This window comes from Triturus cristatus, chromosome 3_1 (assembly GCF_964204655.1).
Source record: "Triturus cristatus chromosome 3_1, aTriCri1.1, whole genome shotgun sequence".
Classification (NCBI taxonomy): domain Eukaryota; kingdom Metazoa; phylum Chordata; class Amphibia; order Caudata; family Salamandridae; genus Triturus; species Triturus cristatus.
In genome coordinates, this window is record NC_140583.1 from 447,766,052 (window position 1) to 447,787,478 (window position 21,427).

The window sequence follows — 21,427 nt, forward strand, 5'->3', positions numbered from 1 at the left end:
CAGGTGTTTAATCACACTGTCATTAGCATGCTCACAAAGAGCTGATGAACATAAAGAGCAAACAAAAAAATTAATTTCATTGATTTTATTCCACACATTTAATCTTTTTGTAAAACTTTTATTTACTTTAGATCTGAAAGATAGTTTTGCCTTGTCCCCAAAACTCTGAAGGTCATTACGAGTAAAATAATTACAATAGTATATACACAACCACAAAGACCAGAATTTGAATTCTTTTTATGGATAGCTATTAATTTGACCAGACTTTCCAATTTTCATTAATTATTAAAATCTGACAACTCGAAAAAACAATTAATTTTTCATCTAGATGCTGATGATTTACCTAAGAGTCTGGTCCTTAATTTTAATTTTTCTAAACCTGTAGCCACAATGAAATATGGCATTGAAATGTTCTTTAAAAAATTAAAAATTATTCTTTAAAAACAAAAAAAAACGGAGCACCTTAAAGCATACTTTGTTAGGTACCTTACTCAGCTTCAGAATAGTCTCAATTCCACTTTTATTAAGACTCAAAACCAGCAAATATTTGTCACAGTGCCCATGCACAAAGTGGTATACTTTCTTATGGTACAAATATATTTATAAAGTACCAAGTGACAATCTAGACTTTTATTTCTCTAATAAATGATAAAAGCATGCTCTCAATTTCTTTGAAAGAAATTAATATAAAATGCACGGAGCAGCAGAAAAAAAAACAGTAGTGAAACAGACTTTCTAGTTAGTTACTCAGCCCATAATTGTCAATGGGAGTAAATTCCACCTAAATTGTAAGGATTTTACATTTGATCTGAAAGATAGTTTTCCCATGTCCCCAAAACTGTGAGGGTCAATACGAGTAAAATAATTACAATAGTATATACACAGCCACAAAGACCAGAATTTGAATTCTTTTTATGGATAGCTATTAATTTGACCAGACTTTCCAATTTTCATTAATTATAAAATCTGACAACTCGAAAATACAATTTTTCATCTAGATGCTGATGATTTACCTAAGAGCCTGGTCCTTAATTTTAAATTTTCTAAAACTGTAGCCACAATGAAATACGGGATTGAAATGTTCTTTAAAAATTTTAAATTATTCTTTTTTTTTAAAAAACAACGGAGCACCTTACAGTGTACTTTGTTAGCTACCTTAGTCAGCTTCAGAATAGCCTCAATTCCACTTTTATTAAGACTCATAACCATCAAATATTAGTCACAGTGCCCATGCACGAAGTGCAGATTTTGATATATATGTGAACAAGTTGCAAAATGACATTTTTATATTTGGAAGAGGTATACTTTCTTATGATGTAAATATATTTATAAAGTACCAAGTGACAATCTAGACTATTATTTCTCTACTAAATGATGAAAGCATGCTCTCAATTTCTTTGAAAGAAATTAATATAAAATGCATGGAGAAGCAGAAAAGAAAAAATGAAACAGTAGTGAAACAGACATTCTAGTTAGTTACTCATCCCATAATTGTCAATGGGAGTAAATGCTACCTAAATAGTAAGGATTTTACATTTGAGAGTGAGGGTCTGTAATTAAAATCATAAACGCCACCCAAGTTAGTTGTAACTCAAATCCCTAAGCAATGTTTCACATTATCATCACATCTCTACAGCTAATATATCAGAAGTGCAATTATGCAATAGAATATTAGTTTTAAAACTATGAATTTTATCTCCTCCCAGGTCTTGGAATGGAGCAAAAATTAAAATCTTTTTCATGCATTCTCGTATCTGTTTCAAGAATATTATATCACGCACATATAATTAAATGTTTCCCATTCTTTATATCAGAATAGTTCTACTTCTATCATTTTGAATTGTAATGTCAAGAAGTTCAATAAAAAAACGAATTAGAAAGGATACAGGGAGCACTCCTGTCTTGTTCCATGGTTTACCTTGAAAGAAAACATTTCAGATGGATTCAAAACGAATCTGGTCTTAGCACCTCTAAAAAGGTTATTTAGAACTCTTGTCAACTGGTAAGGAAACCCAAATAATAAAAATATAAAATAGAACTACCCAGCACACAAGGTCAACAGCCTTTCCAGTATCTAATAGAAATTCCATAGCCGGGATTTGGTTACAATTAAGAAGTATGCAGAGATTCATATGAATAATTTATATTTGCATATAACTGGTAGACAACAATTACATAATTATGGTTCTTATGAATCTATTTATCTGCTTCTCTATTAATTCTATCAGCTATTAGTTTAGCTATAATTTTTTAATCCTGAATTTAGTCAATTAATCAGACAATCAACTTTTGTCTTTCAGAATAAAAAAGGACTGACCAATATTAAAAGAGGGAGGAGTTTCTCCACCGCCAAAATAAGTTAGCACTTCTTAACAAATACATTTTTAAAACTTCCCCGAATGATTTGAAAAATTCCCTAGGGAATCCGTTGTCTCCACTTTCCTTTGCATGGATGTTTATAAATATGCCTTTTACAATTGCAGCTTGTGCTGCGGCCTTTCTTCAGGCTGTAGCACAAGCTGCAATTGAAGAAGGTATATTGCCGACTGCTGTGCTGGCAGTCACATTAGAATACGGGTAGTGGAACCGCCAACTACTAGTTGGGTGGTTCCACTTCCACTGCGCTTACATCATAATGAGTCCTTAACTGTTCCTTAATTTGCAGAGAAAGAAATCTACTATTGCACATTTCAGTTCTGACACCCATATCCCACCCTCTAAATATAGTTAATTGAAAATCCATCTGCTAACTGCCTTGGGTTTCGCAAAACCTGAAACACTCAATTCTACTGCTATATGAATTTAGAACCCATTTGGGTAACACAGTCACTATGTGGAAATTTAATTTGCTTTCGCATAATTACTCAAAATTTCGGTAAAATTATGCATGATTAGGTGAAATGTAAATACATTATTAGTGCTATATTTTAATGCAAAATGCATCCTCACGTAAATTTTTGACATGAGGATACATTTTCAGTAAAAAATATAGCTCGAAAACACAAGTGACACAAACAACAACCACTTGTGTTCTGGCTGTTTGCGGTATTTCTGACCACTTGTTGTAAACCTTTACAGCAAGTAGCACGTAATTACACGCCGTGGTGTAATGACATTATTTGGAACATTTTTGCATAACAGGAGTAACTCAAAATTGCCAAAATTATAGAGGCATGATTTAAATTTCGTCTCGACCAAGTAAGAATCCAAGCATCAATAGAACATTTTTTAAATCTATTATGCAAACCATTCCCATTAAACAAACATATTTTTACACTACCTATGTCATAGGACAAGAACAAGATTCTATCACTCTTCGTGATCATCATAATCTGCTTGCTACATATATCCTCTTGGTCATCCTTATAAGGATTAAATATAATATCCTAATGCCCAAGTAAAGCCGGTCAGATCTTCCTAATCTAACCCTTTTAAAAGTGCATAACATCCTTACCAGCAGCGCAAATATTATTCTTGAAGTGACCTGTGCTAAAAGAAAAGCACAGTTCACATAAGTATTTAGCAGTGTAAAATATTATAAAGGATGATTTCAGGGGCATATTTTCAAATTACAATGATTAGAGACCACCAGCTCAAAACAATCCAAGCATAAAGAGCACTACAATTCCACCATCAACATGCAGCACTTTAACTACATAAGCATTCAGCAGCATATAAATTATTATAAATCACAATCTTAAAATTCATATTGTCAACACCTGGTAATTCTAAATCACCTACACCATTCAGTCACAAATTACACAGCAATAACATCATGCATCTCCGTGTCTCTTTATGCTTGTATCTCATTATCTCTCAACCAACCTACTCTTGCGAGTCTCTCCCGCTTAGACTCTAGAGCAGGATTTCTTAGTGATCCATGTGGCACCATGTCTTTGTGCCACTGCCTCCCCTCCAATCCTGAAAATCTCACATCTCTCCATTATCATTCCTAACTCTAGATATCATCAGGTGCCAGAATTATGGATATCGTTCAGAGAAACCTGAGGCTCTGCGATACCAGTAAAAAGATTACATTTCACTACAAATTAATTTCACATTTACTTGTTGCATAGGTATATATTGTGCCCCAGCCACTTGAAACTCTGACAACGTTCTTGAATTCCCTTCATATGCTAGCAGTTTCTCTTGTCATATCTGAGAAAACTTTGAATACATATTCATTTTTAACTTAAAAGTTAATTATTTTACCCTGCATTCAGGCAAATTCACAAAAATAGTTTAACATTAAGTGCAATTCATGAAGGAATTCCATGAAGTCTCAAAATTGTAAGATATTGACTGAAATCTGGGGGAACCTGTGTTCAAATTAATGTCTCAAAAATGAAATGTAGGAAATTGGGATATTAGTTGAATGGGTTGATAACCCCACTCAGGCAAGAACTAAAAACCTTGTTGGGCAATCACAAAAGACACCAAATTAGCCTGTGCTTAACCCGCCCAGTAGCTTGCCACAAAAACAGTCCGGCTTAATTTAGCGGCACTGTGGTAAGTATTTATGCAGCACACAAACAGCAATAAAGTGAAAACACAACACAAGGAAAATCCCAAACCAATTTTTGAAAAATAGTACATATTTTAATACATAAAATGATACCAAAACAACAATACTTTAATCAGTAGAACCGAAGATATGCAATTAAAGTGTTTTAGGTAGATACAGCGCCTAATAGCACAAAGTGTCACTTGCAGTCATCTGGCATGCTAGACAAGGGTGAGGTCACAAGTTCTGGCTGACTACCATGGGGTGTGAGCTGGATCCAGGGTCCAGGCTAGTCCTGCTGAAAAAGTTATCTTCTACCAGTCCAGCATAAACAGGCCCATTCACATTCACGAAGAGCCCACAACTTCAAAATTTCTCCTTTTCTTGAAGAGGGGATGCACTCTGATGCCAGCCAACAGTCCAGGGCCTGAGGAGACACCTCTTAGGGACCAGGGATTCACTCTAGCAGAGGCCAGCAGGACTCCGACAGGTCCAGTTGCAGATCCAGGCAGGTTAGCTTGACAGTTGCAGGGAGACCTCTGGAACTTGTTGTGTCCCTGAAGCTCAGAAAAGGAGGTCAGTAAACTGACCCATGGAGTCACTCAGGTTGCTTGACATGAATTGAGCAGGTCAAGTCTTCCTTCGAAGATAGCAAGACACACTTCAAGCACCAGGGCAGTCCTCAAGCAGCAGGCTGTCCTCTGGAAAACAAGGCAAGCCTCAAACAGCAAAGCAGTCCTCTGAGGAACAATGCAGTTCTTCCTTTATAATGCCCAAAGGTCTAGGAGTGTTTTGAAGAGTGGCTCAGGAGGTCCGATATTTATACCTGCTGCCCCCTTTGAAGTGGGGGATTTTCTAGGCTATCCTCACATCTGGTTCTGCAAAGTTCTACCGTTCCCACTGCCAAGGCATCAAGAAGTTTTGGGTGACAAAAGACTAGTGTCAGATTCCTTTGTGTGCTTTGAGGCAAGAACTTGGAATTGTAAGTGGGGCATGGAACAGCTACACCCCCAGCCATCCTGGCAGGATGGCTGCCCACAACTAGTCCCCTATTGTTCTCTGTCTGGGCCCAACACTGTTCTTAATGGGGAGCCATTAACAGGCTAAAGCAGCTGAAAACTACTAGAAGGCCTTAGAAGCTTTTTGGCAGGAAAATTACAACTTTTTAAGAGTGTCATTTTCAAAATTGTAATCTAAAATCGTGACATTTCTATTTAAGAGGATTTTAAATCACAATTCATCTGAGTCCAAACATGATATTTCTACCTGCTCCCCATTACAAGTTAGCAGTTAGTAGATGTAATAAGGTAACCAAATGTTATGCTGTGGGAGAGGTAGGACTTACAGTAGTGAAAGATTAATTTAGGGGGGTTTCACTACCAGGACATGTAAAACTTAAAAAAATGTTCAACTTTTTAAATGTAATGAACCCTACCCTATCGGCTGTTTAGGGCCTTTCTTGGGGGGTGACTTCTATTTATTTAAAAGGAAGGTTTAGGTCTGGCAAAAGGTTTATTTTCCTAGGTCGAATTGGCAGTTGAAAACTCCACTACAGGCTGCAGGGTGAGGCCTGAGACGTGTTTTAAAGTGATACTTTAGTGGGTGGCCCAATAAGTGCTGTGGTCTACTGGTTGCATTTAATTTACAGGCCCTGGATACAAAAGGTACAGTATACTAGGGACTTATGAGTAAATATTTCTTTATTTATAGCATGAGTATAGGATGCAAACTAGTTTGTTGTACAGCCAGAGATAGCTCGGAATCTGTCATATAGACCAAGAACGGCCCAAGAAGTAGCGCAGCTATGGCTAGCGGCTCTATGAAGTATTGTTCTAATAAATGCAAGCAGTTCTAAAAGTACTCAGTGTAGAGAGCTTCCAAATGACAGGAACAACCTGACAATTTTCTAGCGAGTTATGCATTTTGGGTCACAAACATTACAGCATGTATTTACAGTTTTGACAAATAAATGTATTTACATTTAAATCAAATGTCTGGCTTAAGTTTCTTATTACATAGAAAATATAGTGATTTCTAAAACCTGATTTTTCTCTCTTGTGTTCTAAAGTATGTGCCAACAATACAGTAGTGCCTGAGCTCTGCGGTCCCGGGACATGGCTAACACCAATTCTTCAGGCTGTCTACTGCTTCGCACAATATATCATTATGGTTAATCTCCTGATTGCATTTTTCAAGTAAGTGCTTCAATGAATACCATAGTGTTACTTCCTAAAGACAAATTATATAATATTCTCTAATGTGAGCCATTACTGGTCAGTCGCAAAGCCTGTAAATCAGCTATTCACAATGCTCAAACCCCCCTTTATGATGGATTTGCAACCCTTTCTGAATTGCAGACTAGAGGATGTGAAGTAAGAAAATACATTCCCCTTTTCTTTTTAAGTCACAAATTTATTTATCAATGGTTTGTGACCTCATTTGCGGTTGCAATCTATTGTAAAGTTAGAGTGGTAACTGATTTGTAATTGAGATTTGCGTTGCATGGCCTCGGGGGAGAGCGGGGGGGGGGGGGAATGAGGGGTGATGGGGCACCTGCTGGGAGTTGGCAATGGTCCTGGGTAGGGGAGGCTCCTCTGCTATGGCGGAGGAGCGTTGCCACACTGCTTTAAAGCAGTGCGAGGAAGAAGAAACATAAAATTATAATGAGTTATTATCATTTTATGTTTCCTGCCTCTTTGCGGGCGAACAGGTGAGCAGGGTTGCTCTGCTCTAGGAACAGGGCAGGAGTGGTTTCCCCTCTCCTAAGTGTGCAATGACTGTTTGGTCAGCCCTCTTGGGCCGTGGAAACCAGTCATGCGCACTTTCCCCGTTCTCCATGCAGGCTGCATTACAGCCTGCGTGAAGAACAAGCCCTGGTCTCCATCCCCTGGTTTGAGCGTCGAACCAGGAAGCTCAAAACCAATCACAACGTTGCATTGCACTGTTGTGATTTATCAGGGGAGCCTGGGTGCTTACCAATCATTAATGCTGCAGTGCAGCGTTGTGATTGGTCAGGGGAGTCTAGCTGTACTTCCTGTGCCTGTCTCACGAGGAGGGCAGGGACGCAGGACGCAGGACCCAGCGCAATAAGGTAAGTGTAAAAAAATATATATTTATATATTTTTTTTAATTGCGCACCATTTCCTCTCCCCTCCACCCCTCAAGCCTCCCCACGCACAAACATTTTTTTCTTTCATACCAGCACTAGTTTCTTTAATAGGCTGCGTTAAAATAAAATGTGTCTTATTTGGGAAAGCAAATGCAAGGATCACCGTATGTTGTGTATTGAAGATCCTGTACCTGCTCCTTTGATTGTTCCTGCGGCAGGTCCTCATCACAGTCGAAGTCTCAAGATAAGTCCAAAAAGGAGCACATCTCAAATTTCATAGAGAGGGTGCAAGGGTATCAATATGCCTCTTGGTCTTATTTCCAGACAGACTTTGGTGCTGACTTCAGTAAATGCACCATTGACTTTACCAGTCCCTTTCACATAGAAGCAACGTTGCCGGAAGAGGAACTGTTACATATAGTAGTCTCTGACTCTGAGCCAGATACATCTCAACCTCGACTGAAGCCATGCTCCGATCCCTTTGGAGCATAGCCTATAGCTAGGCTGTTCTGTTTAAGGTTTAAATCTATAACAAGTGATAAAACCCCACAGAAAGGAAAATATCCCTTGCCAGTGTAAACGTATAAACACTGAAAAAACACCTTCACAACCACAAACTAAATGCCATTCAAAGAAAGGAAAAGGTTAGTGAAAGATTAATTTTTATTTCTTCCTTGAGGGGCCAATACATTTTAACTTTATTATATAAGGCAGCAGCAAGAAAGACTGGGCTAACATTATTCTGTTAGAGTTTTGTTGTTTAGGGATATCACTAAAATATTGTTTCTTCTTCATTTTGCTTTATTCAATTTTTTGGTCTGTGGTCTAAAGATACCATGTTCAAAATCATGTTTTATGTCTTATTTAATTATTTTATAAACTGTAGAGAATCAGGAAATATCAAAACACATACTTGATATTTTGGCTACGTTTGATTCTTTCACTGATAGGTAAAAAGGCTGGTTTCAGAAGAAACTTTCCCAATATGTGCCATCATATTTACCCACAGACAGGGAATAGGTGAAACTCTTTGATACATCAGCCCCCTTTTCTAGTGAGTCAATATTGATAGTAGGTGAATTGCCAAACACCCCAGGCTTTAAACATTCAATGCAAGGTGTACTGACAGGTATAAGTGAGAAGAGTGCTGTCACCAAGCATCTGGGATAGTGGTGAAAACATGGCACCAGACGTTTGGAAAACATTTAAAAGTGTCACTTGGAATGCGCTGCAAAAAGTTCATACCAAGTTCAACAAAGATTGGAGTGATACTTGCTAGATGGTATGCTGAAAACATATTTACAAACTTCAGAGTTAATGAAGAATGCTATTGAATTTGGAGTCCATTCTGGTGCACTGTTTCGTTATGCGTGGGAACCAAAATGCAAATATTTCTCATTTTGTGCTTTGTGTGGCATCAAATAAAGAGTCATCCCAACTGTGTCATTTAGCCGGTGGTTCTCAGCCCTAGAGGCAGTGAATGCTATATAATCCACGTGGCAACTTTTTACAGATGTTTTGCTTGGTGATGATGCCAAAGGCAAGAAATGTGAAGATCTTTGGGCGCATATTCACAGTGATGTGAAAAAAGTACACTCTACTGCATTCTTAGATGTTTACAGGAAAACATGACTGTTGTAGTTGATATAATCAGAAAACAAGAGCCCGAAAACACCCTTGTCTACCAAGTGCTCAGTGTAATTGGTGCAGATGTGAAACATCTCTTTTAGAGTAGGTTAGGCAACACTTTTAGTGACTTTTGCACTGCAACATGTTCCATGTTAGAATTCTTGCCACTTGGTATGGAAAGAAAGGTTCAGGAGCAATTCAGGAAGTTTTATTTTACAGTGCATGAGAAATGGCTTGCAATGATGAATAGAAATGTCCCTTCACCAACAATTGCATATGAAAAGTACTGCTTTATTTTTGACCCCTTCAATAAGTGTGGACATATGCACCCAGTTCAACGCATATGTTGCAGAACCTGTTCCAGAGAATCATATTCTTCAGGTACACCAGTATTGGAATGGAAAGCTATGTCAGTGGCCAGAGTTAGCAACTTGTGAACTGGCTGTTTTGACGTTGCCCGTCTCAAGTACCAATGTTGAGGGCCTTTTCAGAGATAAACGTTTACATGAGAAGGAAAGAACGAGTGTGCATGACCAAAGACTCCCTAAAGAATTATTGCATGGTGTACTACAATAAGTTTGATTTGTAAAAATGTATTTGGCCCTCATATACCCTGTATGCACACTATGTATACACATGCACTATCAGTGCAGAAAGCAAGCAATAATAAAAGCAAAATGTTCCATTAACACCGGAAAAACAGTGTTTATTTGTTCTTAATGGTGCGCAAATGTGTAACCACTGATAACACTGTGTTTTTAAGGTATTAAAATCACTGGAAAGCACTGAAAAAATCCCACCAGAATTTGCAAAAATTAGAAACTGTAAACAGGAAAACCTACCTATAGCCAATCCTTCAGACTCTGATACCTTGTTTTTTCCACATAGCAGAGCTCATACTCCACATCGGCTCTTTGGATCCGATTCAGACATTAGGGATTACCATGAGTGGGAGGTATTCTTTCCATAATACCATGAGCAAAATCGGTATGTAGAATTGCAGGTTTCAAGTGGTCTGGACTCCTCACCTGTCACTGACCTGGTCTCTTCCGTGGTCCTGCCACAGAGGAGGAAACGTACTGTGTATCGTTTTAAATTATGGCTAGAAACAAAAAACCTGTTGGATTAATTTTTATGATGCTTAAATACATTTTGAATTTTTTTTTATATCGGATGTGGTTTTTGTAAATCGCAGCATTAAGGGTTGTAGTTAGGCCTGGGCGGTCAATTCCGTTCCCCTCGCGGAATTTGGGTAATTTTGCGTTCCGCGGAGAACGGAATTGCCAAAAATTCCGCCATCCACAGCTTCGCGGAATTTTTTGCTTGTTCGAGCTTTAAAAAGGACCGACCGATACTTTTGTGAACCTGTTCTCCCCTGATGTTTCTTACCGCCCTGAGAGGCTCACAGGAGAGGGTGAGGAGGACTGGGAGGGGTCTGTGGACCCTCTTGCAGAACAGTTGGAGGAACCGGACTGGAGAGAGGAGTTGGGTGAGGCCAGTGGTCTGTATTCCTCCCCAGACCTTGGCATGCTATCTCCCCCTACCGTGGCTACGGAGGAGGGTGCATCGTAGGCAGTGGTGTTGCATAGGGCAGACGAGGCCCTAAACCTCGAGCTTCCTATGGTGGCTGTCAGGACTAACCTCCTGACAGATGCTTTAACTGGCAGCGGCCTCCATGGAGCCCTTGCTGCCGTTCAATGAGGCCCTTACAGCCATCCTTTTGGGCACTTGGTCCAAGCCCAACACAGGGGCTCCTGTGGACAGGATGATTGCCCGACGCCTCCTCCCGGCCCCGGGCAACCCCATTTTCCTCTCTTCCCATCCTACCTCTGAGGGCTTGGTAGTCCAAGGCTCAACATCCAAGCGCACATTCCCTAACATACCACCTGATAGGGAATCCAAGAAGCTGGACCACCTTGGGAAGACATTTTCTTCCTCCAGCTTGGGACTGCGGTTGGTGAACACCGTATTTCTATTGGGCTATTACCCCCACTCGGTGTGGGACATGGTTGCGCAGGTGCTGCCACAGTGCCTGGAGGAGGCCCGGGCCGTGTTCTCCCGTGTTGTTGCCAAACGGAGAGATGCAGCAAACCATCCGGTGTGGGCTGGACACCGCTGACTCACTGGGGAGGACGATTTCCACGTCAGTAGCATTGAGACGCTACGCCTGGTTGAGGTCCACTGGCTTTTCGGTGGATGTCCAAGCACCACTTTTGGATATGCCCTTTGATGGCTGTCGCCTGTTTGGCAACCAGGCAGACAACACGCTCGAGCACTTTAAGGATTCAAGGGCCAGATCCTTAGGCCTTGCTCCCACCTCCCGCCCAGCGCAGTCTGTTTTTCGCCACTTTGTGGCTACGGAAGGGGTGCCCCGCCACGTTCCACCCAGAGCCACAGGCCTGCTCAAGCTGTCTAGCCTTTGCGCGGCCGGGGACGTGGATCCCACAGCCGTGGGTCGGGGGGCCAGCAGGCCGGCCATTCCACCAGTGCCCCCTCTGCAACAGCCTCCAAACCCTCCTAGTCTGACCTTTCAGGTCCATCAATTGCCAGTGGGCGACAGGATTAGCCATCACCTCCTCCACTGGCTCTACATCATGTTGGACAGGTGGGTTTTACAGATAGTCCGAAGGAGCTACTCCCTCCACTTCGAGACTACCCCTCCATCCATGCCACCTCAATTCCGTCACATGTCGGAGGATCACCTGGCCCTTCTCCAGCAGGAAGTCACGGCTCTCTTAGCCAAGGGAGGCATCTAGTGCGTTCCTGCCCCAGAAGTAGGTCGTGGTTGTTATTCCTGCTACTTTCTGGTGTCCAAGAAGGATAAGAACGTGCTTCCTATATTGGATCTCAGGATCATCAACCGCTTCCTCCCGAAGGAGAAGTTCAAGATGTTGACACTGGCTCAGGTCCTGTCTGCTCTCGACCCTGGAGACTGGATGGTAGCGATGGACTTGCAGGGTGCTTTATTTCACATCCCCTTCCTGCCGGTCCACCGGCGTTACCTGCGGCTCATGGTAGGCCACATGCACTTTCAGTTTACCGTTCTCCCCTTTGGCCTTACCAGCGCCCCTCGGGTGTTTATGAAAGTGATGGATGGTGGTCGCAGCTCATCTGAGCAGATCAGGGGTTCCAGTCTCCCCCTATCTCGATGAGTGGCTGTTAAAGGCTGGCTCGCCCCAGGCTGTCGTCACCCACCTCCAGACTACGGTCAACCTTCTGCATTTGCTGGGGTTAACCATCAATGTGCCGAAGTCACACCTGATCCCCTCTCTGAAGCCCCTTTTCATCGGAGCGGTTCTGGAGACAGCGCAAATTCGGGCTTATCCTCCCGAGTAGCAAGTCCGGGATATTCGGGCTATGATTCCGATCTTTCAGCCTCTATCCCGGGTTTCGGTCAGAATGACCCTGAGGCTACTGGGCCTCATGGCCTCCTGCATCCTGCTGGTGGACTATGCCAGGTGGCATATGTGGGCTCTGCAGTGGGACCTGAAGTTCCAGTGGGCACAGCAAAAGGGGAATCTTTCCGATTGCGTCCAGATCTCGGAGGGCACTGCACACTAGTTGCAGTGGTGGCTAACGAACCTGGATAGGTTCAACGGCAGATCCCTCTCTCTTCTCCAAACAGAGTTCACAGGGGTGACAAATGCATCACTGCTGGGGTGGGGCGGCCACATGGGAGGGGCAGAGATCAGAGGCCTTTGGTCTCTGGCGGATTCCGGGCTCCATATCAAACTTTTAGAGCTTTGGGCGATTCGTCTTGCACTGAAAGCATTCCTTCCCTCTGTCCGGGGAAGCGTGGTGCAGGTGTTCACGAACGACACCACCGCCATGGGGTATTGCAACAAACAGGGCGTGGTGGTGTTGTGGACCCTATATCAAGAGACTCTCTGCCTTTGGACATGGCTGGAACATCAGGGCATATCTCTGGTGGTTCAACACCTGGCAGGTTCTCTGAACACCAGGGCGGACGAACTCAGCCGCAGGCGCATGATGGATCACGAATGGCGTCTTCACTCTGAGGTGGTGCAAGGTCTCTTTCAGCAGTGGGGAGAGCCTTGGTTAGAGCTATTCGCCACCGAAGAGAATGCGCAATGTCAGCAGTTCTGCGCGTTGGAATTTCCAAGGCGGCACTCGCTAGGCGAATCTTTTTGTGGCGGGGGAGTTGCGGTCTTCTATACGCCTTTCCGCCTATACCACTTCTGGCCAGAGTGCTGAAGAAGATCAAACACGACCAGGCCCAAGTCATTCTATTGACTTCGGATTGGGCGTGAAGAGTCTGGTAACCTGAGCTATTACACATGGGCATAGATCCTCCGATCAGACTGCCTCTTCGGAAGGATCTTCTGTCGCAGCAGCAGGGGACGGTCCTTCACCCGAACCTGTCCAGCCTCCACCTCCCTGCGTGGAGATTGAGCGGCGACAGTTGACAGCTTTTGACCTTCCTCTGGAAGTCTGTAATGTTATCCTGGCAACCAGGCGTCCCTCCACTAAAACGATATACGCCTGTAGATGGAACAAATTTGGGGCATGGTGCACAGTAAAAGCTGTGGCTCCCCTTCCTACCCCCCTTTCAGAGGTTCTCCTCTTCATTCTTTCTTTGGCCCAGCAGGGGCACTCTCAAAGGCTATATTTCAGCTATTTCAGCCTTCCTTCGGCTGCCTGACCAGCCTTCTCTTTTCTGATCCCCTATTGTAAATTGCTTCCTTAAGGGCATTACGCATTTGTTTCCTCCAACTCCTTTTGTGATGCTCCAGTGGGACTTGAACTTGGTTCTTACTTACTTATTTGATGTGTGCTCCCTTCGGGCCGCTACATAACTGTCCTCAGACTTTAAACTCTTAAAAGTGCCTTTCTGGCTGCCATCACCTCTGAATGCAGGGTGAGTGAGCTACAGGCCCTTTCTTCAAAATCTCCTTTCCAGGCTGTTCATCCGGACAAAGTTGTCCTCCGCACGAGTTGCAGTCTTCTATATGCCTTTCCGCCTATACCACTCCTGCCCAGAGTGCTGAAGAAGAACAAACACGACCGGGCCCAAGTCATTCTTGTGGCTCCGGATTGGGCACGAATAGTCTGGTATCTTGAGCTATTGCACATGGCCATCGATCCTCCGATCAGACTGCCTCTTCGGGAGGATCTTCTGTCGCAGCAGCAGGAGATGGTCCTCCACCCGAACCTGTCCAGCCTCCACCTCCTTGCGTGGAGATTGAGCAGCGACAGTTGACAGCTTTCGACCTTCCTCCCGTAGTCTGTAATGTAATCTTGGCAGCCAGGCGTCCCTCCACTTAAACGGTATACGCCTGTAGATGGAACAAATTTGGGGCATGGTGCACAGCAAAGGCTGTGGATTCCCTTTCTGCTCCTCTATCAGACGTTCTCCTCTTGATTCTTTCTTTTGCCCAGCAGGGCTCTGCTCTGGGCACCCTCAAAGGCTATCTTTTGGCCATTTCGACCTTTCTTCGGCTTCCTGATCAGCCTTCTCTTTTCAAGTCCCCTATTGTAAATAGATTTCTTAAGGACATTACTCACCTCTTCCCTCCTATTCCCTTCGTAATGCCCCAGTTGTACTTGAATCTGGTTCTAACGTACCTTATGTGTGCTCCTTTCAAGCAATTACTTAATTGTCCTCTCAGACTCTTGACTCTCAAGACTGCTTTTCTGGTTGTCCTCACCTCTGCTCGCAGGGTGAGTGAGCTTCAGGCTCTTTTTTTCTAAACCTCTTTTCCTTGCTGTTCATCCAGACAAGGTTGTCCTCCGCACTAGCCCTTCTTTCCTTCCCAAAGTGGTTACCTCTTTCCATATAGGACAAACCATCACTTTGCCCACCTTCTTTACGCATCCTTCTAAAGAGGAAGAGAGGCTCCACTGTCTGGATCTAAAACGTGTGCTTTCCTTCTATCTGGATCGCGCAAATAAGTTCCGGGTGGATGACCAGCTCTTTGTCGGTTATGTAGGCGCCAGGAAAGGTCGGGCTGTGTAAAAACGAACAATCTCCCGATGGGTCTTTCTTTGCGTCAAAATCTGCTATTCCATAGCAAAAAAGGAACCTCCAGTTGGGTTGCGTGCCATTCCACCAGGGCGACGGCAGCCACTACTGCTTTGTGATGTGGAGTTCCCCTTCTTGACATCTGCCAGGCAGCTACGTGGGCATCACTGCACACATTTACCAAACAATACTGCCTGGACAGCCAAGTTTGAAGAGATGGCTTCTTCGGCCGTTCAGTACTCCAGGACTTTCTGGTGTGAACTTGGTTCGCAGACCCACCACCGGGGTTGGTATTGCTGAGGTATCTATTCTAAGGTGAGGAATCCATAACTGGCTCTTTCAGATGTACAAGTTACTAACCTTTGGTAACGATATATCCGTAAGAGACATAGGTTAGTTATGGATTCCTCACCACCCCACCCATCTGCCCCGTTCTGCAAACTTATTTCTAGGGTAAGGGACTCCCCTTTCAGTGCCCTAGGTTTTGTGCACCAGTGATCAGTGTATTGCATGGCTCTGCGCTTCTGGTGTGGAATGTCGTGTAAAGAACTGGCGTCAGCCCGCGAGGGCGGCGTCTAAGTAGATACCGCAATGTCGTTCCGGCAACAACGACGCCAAGGACTAACGTGGAGTCGACCGATGCCACCTATCGACACGCAAAGGTGCTGCTGAGGGAAAAACTTCTCCGGATCCAGTCTGACGCCTGGGGGTAATTCTAAGGTGAGGAATCCATAACTAACCTATGTCTCTTACAGATATATCATTACCGAAGGTAAGTTACTTGTTCGTTACTGATACTGATGACAAACATTGGCAAAACCAATAGGTTTGGCTTGTTTTAGGCGAATGTCTATTACTGTGTGATATGTCCAATTGTATACACCTCACCTCTTAGAATTGTTTCCTGGTTACACCTCATAGACCACGCCCCTTTGAGAGCCCCCTACTTTTTTTTATCCCACTTAAAGCCCCTGGGAAAAATAATTATGAAGCTGTGTCCCTGTCTTATTTTACCCTGGATACTGAGAAGTTATTGTGTGGTACTCTATGAAGAGACGTATTAGCCACATTATTTTCAAAAGAATATAATTTCTGTAAATTAGTGTTAACACCTATTATTTCACCACACTTCACTGAAGAACTCAATAGACATAACGTCAGGATTGATATACATTGGAAATGCATTGTTGGCATGTGAGACAATGGGTTCTGCCTGTCAAATCTGCACTAATGACTTGCTTTTTGATCACCTGGTTTTTTACCTTTTACTGTGGGTGAGCCTCATAACTGGTGGCTCGCCCATGGTAAACACACAGTATATGGACTGCACACGTTTATTGCCACTGTCCGCCTTTTAAGATATGGGCACTGTGACGCAGCAAGGGTTAGGGACCCATGGCTAGTTACATGTGAAAATGTGTACACACGTGGGAGGGCTAGTCATGTGAGACTTCTGTCATGCACAACCCAGTAACAGCGCACATGTAGCCTGGTGCAGAGGGAACTCTAGGATTGGATAATGACCTGGGGTAGGCCTTATAATGTTAGTGTACACTCATAGGGATAGTCAGTGTGGTTTACTGTCTTTTCTGCAGTGACACTTCATAATACACCTATTAGGAGGACTGCCTTAGGGTGCCATTTCGCTTCCCTTTGGCGTACATCAACCAGTGACGTATCGAAATGGAGTGGAACTTGAATGCCAGACCCAAATTGGAAAGTCCAAGGCTATGCCTGTACAACTTATGGGTCATCCTGGATTGTCATATCTCTCTGGCTTAGCTCAGAATCGAAACCCAAGCCTTTTGTCATCCTGCTGTGCCTAGTTAATTACATTTCTCTACAGCAGCAGAAACAAAGGCCTCATCACACAAAGGGAGCAATTAACAGTGCTTCACTCCACTCCTGATGAGGAAAGGGGTGAGGATGAAGGATTTGCAACCATCAATTTGCTGTAGCACTGTTCCAGGGATGCGCCAGCCCCAGCCCACTGAACAAAGGAGAGAGCCCAGACCTCTTGAACCAACACAGGAGGGCGCTTCCGTTTAAAGATTTGGTGGGAAAGGTCATGGCAGTGATTTCAGCAAGGGGCGGAACTGAGGCTCCTAGAGGGGATGTGACCAGTGACTCCAGAATGACGCCAATTTTAACGGTCCCAGCATGCTGTGCAGTAGGGTTGGGCAGGGGCGGAGAGGTGATGTGGCACCCCAGGATAGGCCAGAGGTACCAAACGTCTACAACTCTGCGCCCCCACTTAAAAGGTCTTGCACAAAGAAAAGGAAAGAGCTCTCTCTTGGTTGTGTTTTTCTGCTGGATACTGTAACTGGAGGCGGCAGCCATGGTAACTGGAAGGAGGGACCCCTTGATGACCATCTGGACTAAGGACTCTGACTACAGTTGATCCCAGGACCAGTAGATCTCTCCCCAGGACCAGGGCAGCTGGTCCCCTTACACCTCCAAAGTACTTGTTGGGGAAGAATTGGACTTCTGCAGCAAGGAGGAGAGAAGCAGCAGAGGAGAAAAAGGCAGAAGGCTGGCGCAGGGAGCCAGTGGAACCAGCTGTGCTTGCCCAAGGGGCAAAATGAGCTCAAAAGCATGTAAAACGACACAATGAGATATCGTCAGGAGAAGGATTTGCAGCACCTCGCCCACAAGGAAGGAGAGCTGCCGGCTCCTGTGGCCTCATGTGGAAGTGCGGGCCGCTTGGGGAGTCGGGGAGGCAGTCAGGGGTAGGCGTTCCCTGAGCTCCCACCCACCATGGAGTAAATAAGGGAGAAAGGATACACGCTGTGTGAGGCTGAGCAGTGCAACGAAGGAAGTGTCTCGAGCCACTAATAAAGCATGCATCCTCTCGAGGGAGAGCCCCATAATGATCTGCCGGGCTTGAAATGGACAAAGCCATTTCTGCTGTTATGGTGGCTTTAAGACTGTGGGACCACCAACAAATGCCCAAGAGAGTGGGGGGGGCTGCCGAAGTGCTGCAGCTCTCCCTCCCCCAGCTCCTCCCCCCAAAGGAAGCCCCAGACCTTTCTTGCAAGTGCAAACCATATGGTTGGAGGGTCCAAAAAGGAACGAAAAGCTCTGGATTTCCTTCTGTTTTCAAACATTCCCCAGGTTTGGGTATGTGTTCTACAGCTGGGTATGCAGCGCCCTCTAGGGGATACGTTTATGGTTACAGGTTCTGTGGCCTAAGGATGCTTAAACCAGACCCAAACACACAGTACATGTTAGAAAATGCTTTATTTAACCATGGTTGACATAATGATTGAAATACTTTATTGAAAGGTGTTCTCCACGACAGTTTGGCATTATTCAATGATGTCAACAATGCTTTACCGAAAGGATCGTTAATGTTGTAAGTAATTTATATTCCTAAGAGGCTTCAATATATTATTAATGATGATGTGAGCACCTTATTTCAATGCCTGATTACTCATAACAAGTGCAGAACGGGATGTCTTGCTTTAGTACTAATAATGCAAGGATGTCATGCTTTATTACTGATAATGAGGGCACATGGCTGCCATGCTTGACTATTCTGAATAAGTGCAGTGGGATTATGGTTATTGAAGTGAGTGAAGGAATGAAGTAAGACCACAAACCGTGATTCGAATCTTAGAATGGGACAGCATTGAACTAATGCAGTTCAGTTCAATTCAAAAATGCTTTATTCGGCAAGTATATACAGCCACATAGCAAACATAAAATGACATACAACAATCATACAATAAAACTGAAAGATGGCAGAATATAGACCAGTTACAAAATTAGGTACAAAACAAGAGTAATTATTATACTATCCCCGAAAAATTAATTATGTTGCCACCCCCGTAGAAAAGTCAGTGCATGATAGGATGAGCAATATAGAACAGATAAAAGAGTTCTGATAGGCTTAAAATTTATATATCCTAAAAACTAGCATGCCGGTTAATGTGCAAAATATGCAAGGTAAAGTGCAATTCGCAGTTCTGGTCATGTGCAAAGAGTCACTTATGATGCTTGGTAGAGTGACAATACGACTTACTGGAAGCCAAATGAATTACATGACAATGGATTTCCTGGCACTCATGCATTTCAAAATATAAGTAGCTATATAAAAACAAATATCTGCACTTTCCAGATTAAACATTAACTGCAGTGCGCTCCTTGTAGACCGGACATTATATTTTAAAAAGATGGGTTTTAAAAAATGTCGTCTTAAAAACACATAAAATTTACAAAAAAGCATAAAATGACAACAACTCTGTTTGGATAAATCATCACAGGGGCATAAAGTATTACTATGCTGCCTAGTGATGGGAAAGGACACAAGGTGGTGTACTATTCCAAGCCTTAGGCGGGTAAGAACAAAACGGTGAGATCTTCATGTAACTTCAGTCAAATATGGCTGGAAGCCTTCACTTAAATTGTATTCATGGTAAAAAACATAAGACAAACAGAGTCTCTAGATTGTCTTGTATGACGTAAAAGAGACACCTTGAGATCTAATTTAGATATACTGGCAGCTTCCTCAGGTATTAAAAAAGGATCTAGATTAAAAAGGAGCTTGAACCAGTAATAAATGTGTCTTAGCCAAGAAATATGCAAACAGTGGTCCAGCCTTAGGCAATCTCTGATTACTCTTTGGGTAAATATGGTTTCAGTTTTGGACCAGATGGAACGCCATAAAGTCAGAGGGCGAAGGACTGCAAGATCTTCAATATAATCTAGCCCCACCTCTCTATGAATTAGTTCTGTGGAAGCTGATGCGGGGGTACACAATAGACGCCTCAAAAATGAGTTCTCGTCAAGTTGGATATGATTACCACAAAGGGTATGGTGTCCCCACACACCAGCACCATATAAAGCGGAAGGAATACATCTGGCTTTATAAATTGAAATCATATCATTGATTCTACTGTTCCCAAGCTTGGAGGCAAATCTGAACACTCCGTTAGTATTCTTTTCCATTTTAAGGCGCACATTTTCACATTCATTATCCCATCTCCCATCACCGGAGAATGTGACGCCAAGATAACAAAAACTAGTCACAGATTGGATTTTATTCTCGTCCAGGAAGAAGGTCCTTTTGGCACCTTTCTTGTTCCCACAAGTCATTACATATGTTTTTTCTTTATTAATTAACAGTTTCCTTTTGTCAATAAACCTGCAGAAGCAGCTAATTAAACGTTGGAGGCCAATTTGAGTACGTGACAAGAGGACGGCGTCATCCGCATATAATAATATTGGGATGGGGTCGCCATCTACTCGGGGGGGCATCAGCAGGAACTTGCCTAAGGATTGAATCAATTTGATTAACAAATAAAGAAAAAAGCAAAGGGGCCAAAACACAGCCCTGCCTGATGCCTCGAGTCACTCTAAATAAGGGGGTAGATTCCCCATCAGGCCCAAAACGTACTTTACAGGAGAGCCTTTCATATAGTCTGGCCAAAAAATGTACAATTTCTGTTGGGGCACCCATTTCCAGTAGTATTGGCCATAAAATAGAATGTTCGACCAGATCGAAGGCACTGCTAAGATCAGCAAAACATAAAAACAGATTACCTTTTTTGACCGTAACATATTTGTTTATGATGAGGTCAAGGTTCAGGCACTGCTCCATTGTACCCATTCCCCTCCTGAACCCATATTGAACTGGTGATAAAATATTATTTTCTTCTGCCCATATCTCTAATCTGTTAAGGAGTATTCTACTCAAAATTTTGATTGATGAGTCCAGGAGGGAGATAGGGCGATAGTTCCGTGCCTCGGACCTGGATCCCTTCTTAAATAGGGGAACAATAATAGATTGTCCCCAGGTCAAAGGAAGGTTACCTTCTATAGCGGCATTAAAAATACGGGTTAGAATAGGTGCCCAAAGATCCATCTCCTGTTTATATAAATCCACGGGGACACCATCCGGGCCTGGGGCTTTCCCCCCTTTACTTTTTATCAGTCCCAAATAAACCTCATCCAGGCTAATGGATAAAGGTAACGATAGCCATACAGAGTTGTGATTAACTAACAAATCTAAAACCAACCTATCAGGATTAAAAATATTAGTAAAATGATCGATCCAATCATTGCAATTTACATGAGATGTTAGTTCGGGAATGGTATCATTCTTAAGGAAAGGGCAATTGATTGTCTCCCAGAATAAGCCATTATTATTTGTAATAGCAGCTAAATTTAGTTTATGCCATAGCTCCTCCTGTATTTCTTT

The 21,427-nt window shown here is 43.1% G+C and overlaps 1 protein-coding gene across 4 annotated transcripts in view; it reads left to right on the forward strand.

Moving 5' to 3' along the window:
• LOC146860386 (transient receptor potential cation channel subfamily M member 7-like) overlaps nt 1-21,427 on the forward strand; it is a 1,286,036-nt gene that overhangs the window by 888,720 nt on the left and 375,889 nt on the right. For all 4 annotated transcript variants that reach the window (XM_085644245.1, XM_085644247.1, XM_085644246.1 and 1 more), the window contains one exon: nt 6,573-6,699. In XM_085644245.1, coding sequence (XP_085500371.1) covers nt 6,573-6,699 — 127 coding nt within the window. The remainder of the gene's footprint in view (nt 1-6,572; nt 6,700-21,427) is intronic.